This window comes from Dipodomys spectabilis, unplaced genomic scaffold (assembly GCF_019054845.1).
Source record: "Dipodomys spectabilis isolate Male_0828 unplaced genomic scaffold, ASM1905484v1 ptg000091l, whole genome shotgun sequence".
NCBI lineage: Eukaryota > Metazoa > Chordata > Mammalia > Rodentia > Heteromyidae > Dipodomys > Dipodomys spectabilis.
Window position 1 is genome coordinate 2,717,060 of NW_024870768.1, and position 8,332 is coordinate 2,725,391.

At 46.1% G+C, this 8,332-nt stretch overlaps 1 protein-coding gene across 1 annotated transcript; it reads left to right on the forward strand.

Moving 5' to 3' along the window:
• The first annotated feature begins 220 nt into the window (after nucleotides 1-220).
• LOC122112033 (N-myc proto-oncogene protein-like) lies at nucleotides 221-1,567 on the forward strand. The gene has a single exon (XM_042684856.1). It carries the CDS (start codon nucleotides 221-223, stop codon nucleotides 1,565-1,567), a length of 1,347 nt encoding a protein of 448 aa, XP_042540790.1.
• Nucleotides 1,568-8,332: the final 6,765 nt, after the last annotated feature.

Below are 8,332 nucleotides of genomic sequence, written 5' to 3' on the forward strand. Positions count from 1 at the left end.
TTTTGCTGGTTAATTGGAGATAAAAGTCTCCTGGATTTTCCAGCCCCCGCTGGTTTGGAACCGGATTTTCAGATCTCCGCCTCCTGAGTAGCTGGTATTTCTGGCGTGAGCGCGGGGCACCTGGCTTTCTCCACGTCTTTTAAAAATGTATTCTAGAAGTAAATGCCAGAGAGTCGCTGCCCGGGGGCAAGCTGATGAGGAGGTGCACTCCGTACCCACCATGCCCGGCATATTCTCCAAGAACCCCGACCTGGAGTTTGACTCTCTGCAGCCCTGCTTCTATCCGGATGAAGACGATCTCTACTTTGGGGTCCCGGGCTCGACTCCCCCGGGAGAGGACATTTGGAAGAAGTTTGAGCTGCTGCCCACGCCTCCAAGATCGCCCAGACGCGCGGTCCTGGAGCACAGCGCGGTGTTCTCGCACTGGACCAACGAGATGATGTTGGCGGAGGCCGATGTGTGGAACTACGCAGCCGAAGAAAATGCGTTCAGCCTGGGGGTACTGGCCACTCTCACCCCAAACCCCGTCATCCTCCAGGACTGTATGTGGAGCGGCTTCTCCGCCTGCGAAAAGCTGAAGCGCGCGCTGAGCGAGAAGCTGCAACATAACCGCGGGAACCCGAACGCCGGCCCCGCCACCCCGGCCCTGGGACCGGACGCCACCAGTTCCCAGGGCTGTGCGCAGGATGAGTCGGCTGAAGCTAGCTGCACGGAGGACGCTTTGCCCGCCAAGATCGCCCACTCTGCCGCCAAAAGCGCGGACCCCGCTCTGGCGTTTCCATTCCCTGGAACCCAGCACGAGCCGGCGCTGGCCCCCGTGCCCGCCGATCGGGCCAGGGCTTCCAAGGCCAGATCTGCAGCAGCCCGGGCTGCCCGGACCACTGCCTGGATGGTCGCCCCTTCGAGCTCAGGCGGCCACCTGGCTATAGGTGGGGGTCACAATGCCCTCAGCACCTCCAGAGAGGATACTTCAAAGGGTTCACACTACAGGGATGACGGTGAGGAAATCGATGTGGTCGTGTTCACTGAGAAGTATTCCTCCTCCCCCAACAACAACGAGGCTGCGACCACATTCATCACCACCTTGAGCCCCAAGAACGCAACCCTGGGCCTGGGGCCCGTGCACTCCAGTGAGCTGATCCTGAAGGGCTGTGTCCCCATCCACCAGCTGCACAACTACGCGGCTCTTCCACCCGAAGTGGAGATGGAGGATGCACCTTCTCCGAAAAAGATCAAGAACGAGGTGTCCCCACGGCCACTCAAGAGCGTTAGCCCCGCAAAATCTAAGAGCTTGAGCCCACGACCTTCCGGCTCAGAGGGCGAGCGTCGTCGCAACCACAACATTCTGGAGCGCAAACGTCGCAGTGACCTGCGGTCCAGCTTCCTCGAGCTCAAGGATCACATTCCAGAGCTGGTGGAGAAAGAGAAGGCCGCCAAGGTGGTCATCTTGAAGAAAGCCTCCGATTATATACACGAGCTTCATGCCCAGGAGCAGCAGCTTCTTCTGGAAAAGGAGACCTTGGAAGCCACAAAGCAGCAGTTGCTAAAACAATTAAATGCACTTTAACTTGCTAAGCCTTAACCAAATGGACAGTCACTGTCATTTTGCACGTTTTTGTTTTTTGTTTTTTAGTTTTGTGTTGAAGTTAAGGATGTTGGTTTACTTTCCAGTCGGTTCCTCCTGTTTGGATCTGGACCTAGGGACAGGACATATGTGGCATTCTGCCACAATCCTGGAGAAGCTTGGTGGTGATGGTGACTCGGTAGCTTCCTCCATCTCAACTTTGGACATGGACATTCCAGGGATATTTGTGACAGTTGGGAGCTTCTGGGGCTGTTGGTTTCCAAGTTTCCAAACACCTGTCATTCCGTCTTGTTCAATGGTGCTCAAGTTCCAGCAGATGCCGCTGACCACTTGGTGCCTCTGGGGGACAGTTTTGTACATACTGTTGACATAACCACCTTTTCTATCATCCTGGGTAATTAGAGGTAGCTTTTGCGGCCAGTATTAAAGTGCAAGTTCACACGTAAGTACTACAATAATATCTCAATGTTTGAGGAGAATGTTTGTATACACATACATTGTTAATCTGTTATGTACTGTACTACTTTTTACACTGCCTGTATACTTTAGTATAATGCTGATATATGACTAGATTTGATACTTATATTTTCATACAAAAATAGGCTGTGAAAGTTTTTAGTAGATATTACTTTATCACTTTTGGGACTAAAAACATTTTGTAAAGTTTACTATACACATATATGCCTTTTTTTTTTTACCTAGCCTGTTTTCTGACTGTTAATGTATTTGTCATGTTGATGCATAGAACTAGATAATGCAAAGTTCTGTGTTTAATTTCTTCAAAAATGTATGTATTTAGTGCTATATCTTATAGCACTTTGTTTATCTTATAGCATTCATGTTTATGATAATAAATAGCAGTTCAATGCTTTTTTTAAAAAAAAGTAAATATAAGAGATATGGTTAGAAAACAAAGTTATAAGTCTTCTAGAAGATAACTCAGGGTACCCTGTCCAGGAAGGCTCTGCACCCTTTATTTTGCTTCATTTAATTTAATTTGTGCTGGTCTTGAAGCTTGAACTCAGGGCCTGGGTGTTCAAGGCTAGTGCTATACCAGTTGAGCCACAGCTCTACTTCTGGCTTTTTAGGTGGTTAACTGGAGATAAGAGCCTCACAGTCTTTCCTACTGAAGCTAGCTTTGAACTGCAATCCTCAGATCTCAGTTTCCTGGGTAGTAGCTCCTGGCCTCATCCCCTTTATACTGAGACCACTGAACTTCCCTACGGGAGACCCTCACCACTGGCTATCTTGTGGTTTAGAAGACCCAGTCAATTTTGTTTTCATTTTTGGATAAGAGACTGATGCTTAAGAGGAGAGAATAGAGAGGAGTTATAAAGGGTTTTCAGTTCAAATCCTCTCCTTTTCTCTTTGTTCATTGCTCTGTCAGTTCCTGTATGTTCTCAATATGAACCAAATGATCCATGGGTTAGGTACAGTAGCATACACTTGTAACTCCAGCTGCTGGGGAAGTAGAAGTAGAAGAATGGCAAGTTTGAGGCCATCCTGGCTAAAATTAGTGAGTCCCCAATTCAAAAACAAAATAAAAACAAAAAGGTCTAGGGGAATTCCTCAAATGGTTGAGTGCATGCTTAGAACACATGAAACCCAGGGTTCAGTTTCCACTACCACAAATATAAATGCCCCACATTGGAATGAGGATTCCTGAAAGGTTCATATGGTAAAGGGTTATTTTGCCAGAATAACATTTTGAGATTTTGGTAGTTTAAGAGGGTGGGGCTTTGGCAGGTACTTTCTACCTGTTATTTCCACTGAAATGTCCACTGAAATTGTCTCATATTTTATTATACTGTTGTGTAGCTGAATAATACAGAATATTTGACACAAAAGACTGACAGGCACTGATATCACTATATACGTGGAAGTATGGAGGAGACTTTGGAGTTGATCAGTGGGAAGAAGTTGGAGGACTTTGGAGGGGCAGGCTAAAGGAAGGCAAGAGTGTTTACGTGGATCTCAGTGGGTGATTCTGGTGGGGGCTCAGAAGATACTAATGTCGATAAAGTGTGGGTACGTAAGGTCATACTGAGGAGGTTGCAGGTTTTCCTGGAGACTTCATTTGAGAAATGGACCAGAGATAACTATTTTAGAATGCCCTTGTGGTTATGAAAGGTCATGCTGATGAATTTGCAAGTTCACATAAAAACTTCATTTGAGAAATGGATCAGAGTTAACTATTTTGATGTTGCATAAAAGCTTTTAAGGTACATAGTGTCCAGGCTCTGAGTCTTTGGGAGGCTGAGTTTAAAAGTAGTGGACTAGTTTACTTGTGGAGAAGATTTAAAGGAAGAAAAGCATGCAGGATGTATATTACTAGTAGCTTTTCATCAAGTTTACAGTGAGAATTAGAAAGAAAATAAGGAAAAGAGTTAAGGGATTTAAAAAATTTGCAACTTGTCCAGAAAAAGTGAACATGGAGGTGTGTAGTAGGAAGAAACGGCTATCAAAATTAGCTTTGTTTAAAAAAAATGAATCAAAGACATGTGCTTTGCATCAAAATAATAGGAAAGATCCCATGAAGGCCTCTCAGAAATCTGAACATCACCCCATCCATCAGATTCAAAAGTGCAGTAATACAAATTTAGGCTTTTCTCAAGGTTCATTTCTCTGTCCCGCTGACAAGGCACTTAGAAGCTGATACGCCTGTGGTTCAAGTCAGCAGACACTGCCATCTATGTGAGGCTTGTTCTTCCAGCAGATATTAGTGCTATCCATGTGAGTCTGGTTTTACAGAAATACATAAAAATTATGGAATCATGGAAGCTTCAATCAGGATGTTAAAGCAAACTTGGAGATTGCAGGCAGTGTGCTTCAGGATGAGAGTCCCTGCAAGCAGCCTCTAGTGGAGCAATGTGTAGTGATGCCATGGAAATTGACAATGTTATGGAGACCAAAGGAAGATAGTGAAACCAGCAAGACCCACTGCTTACGAGGGAAAGCTGGAGACAACAAGCAGACAGCTCAAGACAGTGGTCATATTGGCGGATACCAGCAAACCATAGAGGCAGGGATTGCCAAGCCCCTAGGAACCCAGATTTGTCTACAGTATAGTTGGGATGATGGACATGGAGAGGCAGGGTTTAATGTTTGCCCTATTGGGCTTCAGTCTTGTTTTGGGCCAATCATTTGTTTCTATTTCCCTCTTCTCCATTGAATTGAGAATGGATGCCATATCACTATCATGATTCTATCTTGGAAATGTGTAGCTCTTTTTATTTATAGCAACGCACAGCTGAGCTTGCTTTAAATCTATAAGGTCAAATAAGAATTTTCCTAATAGGTTACTTGGGCATCTGATGGTTCTTCCTTTTTTTGCAGGGGGGGGAGTAGTGGGGGCGGGGGGAAGGAGGGGCGGGTGTTGTGGGACTTGAGCCTGGGCATTGAGCCACAATACCACTTCCAGCTTTCTGGTGGTTAATTGGAGTTAAAAAGTCTCACCGAACAGGTGCCGGTGGCTCACACCTGTAATCCTAGCTACTCAGGAGGCTGAGATCTGAGGATCGCAGTTCAAAGTCAGCCTGGGCAGGAAAGGTCATGAGACTCTTATCTCCCATTAACCACCAGAAAGCCAGGAAGTGGCGCTGTGGCTCAAGTGGTAGAGCGCTCACCTTGAGCTAAAGAGCTGAGGGACAGTGCTCGGGCCAGAGTTCAAGCCCCATGACCGACAAACAAAAAAGTCATAGACTTTCCTGCCTGGGCTGGCTTTGAACCATGATCCTCAGATCTCAGCCTCCCAAGTAGGATTATAAGAGTGAGCCACCAGGCCTTACTCTAGACCATAGACAGCCAGAATGACAAATGGAGGTGTTTGTAGGTCATGGGCAGCTGACAGCTGGGCTGAAGGTTGAAGACTGATAAACCCAGAGCCTCTGTGGAATTAAGATGCAGTTCTAGGTAAGAAAGAGAAGGGAGAAGATGGTGAGAAAGTCCCCTGCAAAGGACTGCTCAGGGTTGATGTGAACAAAAGAAGTTTCCAGAACCTCAGTTTTCTCATCTGGTAGGTAGTGATAGAAGTGCAATTTCCATTAGTTGAGTTGGTGTGAGAAAACATGATTCATGTCAAATGGTCAGCCAAACACTAGTACAGAATCAAATTGAGGTAAATGCTTGCAGTGGATTTAGGCATATTTCCTTTACTCATGGTTCTCAAGAGGAACAAAACCAATACTGTTCATGTAAGTGTGTGGAGGTTATTATTAGGAATTGGTTCTTATTATTATGGAGGTTCAGCGGTCCTACAATTTGCCAAATGCAAGATGGAGAATCAAGGGTACCGATTTTATTTTTATTTTGTTTTTTGTTTTTATTGTGAAAATACCGTACAGAGGGGTTACAATTACATGAGCAAGGTAATGAGTGCATTTCTTATCAAGCATTGTTGCCTCTTCCTTTGTTTCCCCTTCCCATCTCTTCCCATCTCCTCCCCCCCCCCCCCCGCCTCCCCCCCCCTCCCTTGCCCCTCCCGTACCAGTTTTATAATTCTGTCTAAATCCAGAATTTTCAAAACCAGGCAAGTAAAATTTTCTTTTTTGGCCAGTCCTGGGGCTTGAACTCTAGGTCTGGGTGCTGTCCTTGACCTTTTGCTCAAGGCTAGCACTCTATCACTTGAGCCTCAGCCCCACTTCTGGCTTTTTTGAGTAGTTTATTGGAGATCAGAGCCTCATGGATTTTCCTACCCCAGTCATGGCTTCAAACTGCAGTCCTCAGATCTCAGTCTCCAAGGTAGCTGTGCTTACCGGAGTGAGTGGCTGGTATCAAACAGCTGGCTAGCAAGTCAATTTTATAAGTCACAGAGTGTGAGTGAGGGCCCTGATGATAGGTCAGCACAGGGAGGCAGAGCAAGCTTCAGCAGTTTGCCCAGCAGGTGACATGGTGGCAGTTCTGTCTTGCACTTTCTGTGCTGTCCCTAATCAGTGTCAAACTGTAGGCAAGGGAAATTGTGAGATAAGGGGCTGACTGTAGTTCTTCTGGCTGAGGGCAGCTGTGTGTTATAGGCAGAAAAAAAGGTCCCCAAGCAGGTCCACATCTCATACCTTTTTTTTCTGCTGATTATGAATCTGGAACTCAGGGCCTAGGCACTGTCCTTGAGCTCTTTTGCTCAAGGCACTTTGATCCACAGTGCCATTTCCGTTTATTGAGTGGTTAATTGGAGATAAGAGTCTCACAGGGATTTTTCTGCCCCGACTGGCTTTGAACTGTGATCCTCAGATCTCAGCCTCCTGAGTAGCTAGGATTACAGGTGTGAGCCACCAGCGCCCAGCAATCCCCACCTAAGGGGTGACAACAGCAGACATGCATTCATTCAGTTTTGCTCCATGCCAGGTCCTACTCTTGTTGACTAAGATATCCGCTCATTAACCCTCATGCAGTAGTATCAGAATGGAAAGCTATCTCCCTGATGTGAGAAAAGGAAATTGAAGCACAAAGTCCTGAAGTCACTTTCCCATTGTGTAATATAGCTTGGAGTAGTTCCTTAAATATGTTACTCCAGCTCCTATTATTAGTCTCAGAGATCAGTGCCCCCACTCACAGATAATTCCCTACCACATCAACTTTCCAAACAGGAACCAAGAAGCCTCGGCAGCCTCCAGGATAAAAGGGAAAATCTTGAGTCCAAAGACTGGTTAGGAATTTTACCCACAGTGTTTACATTTAGACCAGTCTTCCAGGGGTTGGATGAGTGGCTCAGTTGGCAGAGCACTAACCAATAAGCGAAAGCAGTGGGTACCAAGTTTGAGTTCCAGTCTCAGCCATTAAAAAAAAGCCAGCTGTGTGCCAGTAGCCAATACCTGTAATCCTAGCTACTCAGGAGGCTGAGATTTGAGGATTGTGGTTCGAAGGTAGGTCGGGCAGGAAAGTCCCTGTGAGATTCTTATTTCCAATAAACTACTCAAGAGGCCAGAAGTGCTGTTGTGGCTTAAGTGGTAGAGCACTACTGGCCTTGAGCAAAGAGAGGCTCAGGGAAAGAGCCAAGGCCCTGAGTTCAAGCCCCAGGATTGTCTTCCTGGCTACTGAGAGTCTCTATGGAGGAGTCCCAGACATTTATCTTGCTCCCACTTCTCACATTTTATTTGACTTGTGATATCACTTTTGCCTGGGACTGTAAAAGATAAAACAATATGGGGCTCGGGAGGTGGCTCAGTGGTAGAGCGCTTGCCTTGCATGCCTGAGGCCTTGGGTTCAATTCCTCAGTACCACATAAACAAAAAGAAAAAAAGACGGAAGTGGCGCTGTGGCTCAAGTGGTAGAGCGCTAGCCTTGAGCTGAAGAGCTGAGGGACAGCGCCCAGGCCCAGAGTTCAGGCCCCACGACCGGACCCCCCCCCCCCAAAAAAAGATAAAACAATATATTTTTAGGAGATACTGGGGTTTTAAACACAGAACCTTAAACTTACAGGGCAGGTGCTCTACCACTTAAGTCACATGGTCATCCTATAACAATACATTTCAATGATGATTAATAAATAGTACTTTCATGTAACAGCACTACGTTCAGAGCCATAGTTATGGCTTTAAATGTCACTACCTTTCTATTCAGAAAGATATTGTGTGTGTGTGTGTGTGTGTTGGGGGGGTTTTGTTCGTTTTTTTGTTTTCCTTTGTTTTTTGGGTCCAGTCGTGGGGCCTGAACTCTGGGCCTGGGAGCTGTCCCTCAGCTCTTCAGCTCAAGGCTAGCACTCTTACCACTTGAGCCACAGCACCACTTCCGGCTTTTTTTTCTTTTTTGCTT

Excerpts from the sequence above, each read along its gene's own strand:
- LOC122112033 (XM_042684856.1), top strand. The coding sequence starts at position 221 with ATGCCCGGCATATTCTCCAAGAACCCCGACCTGGAGTTTGACTCTCTG.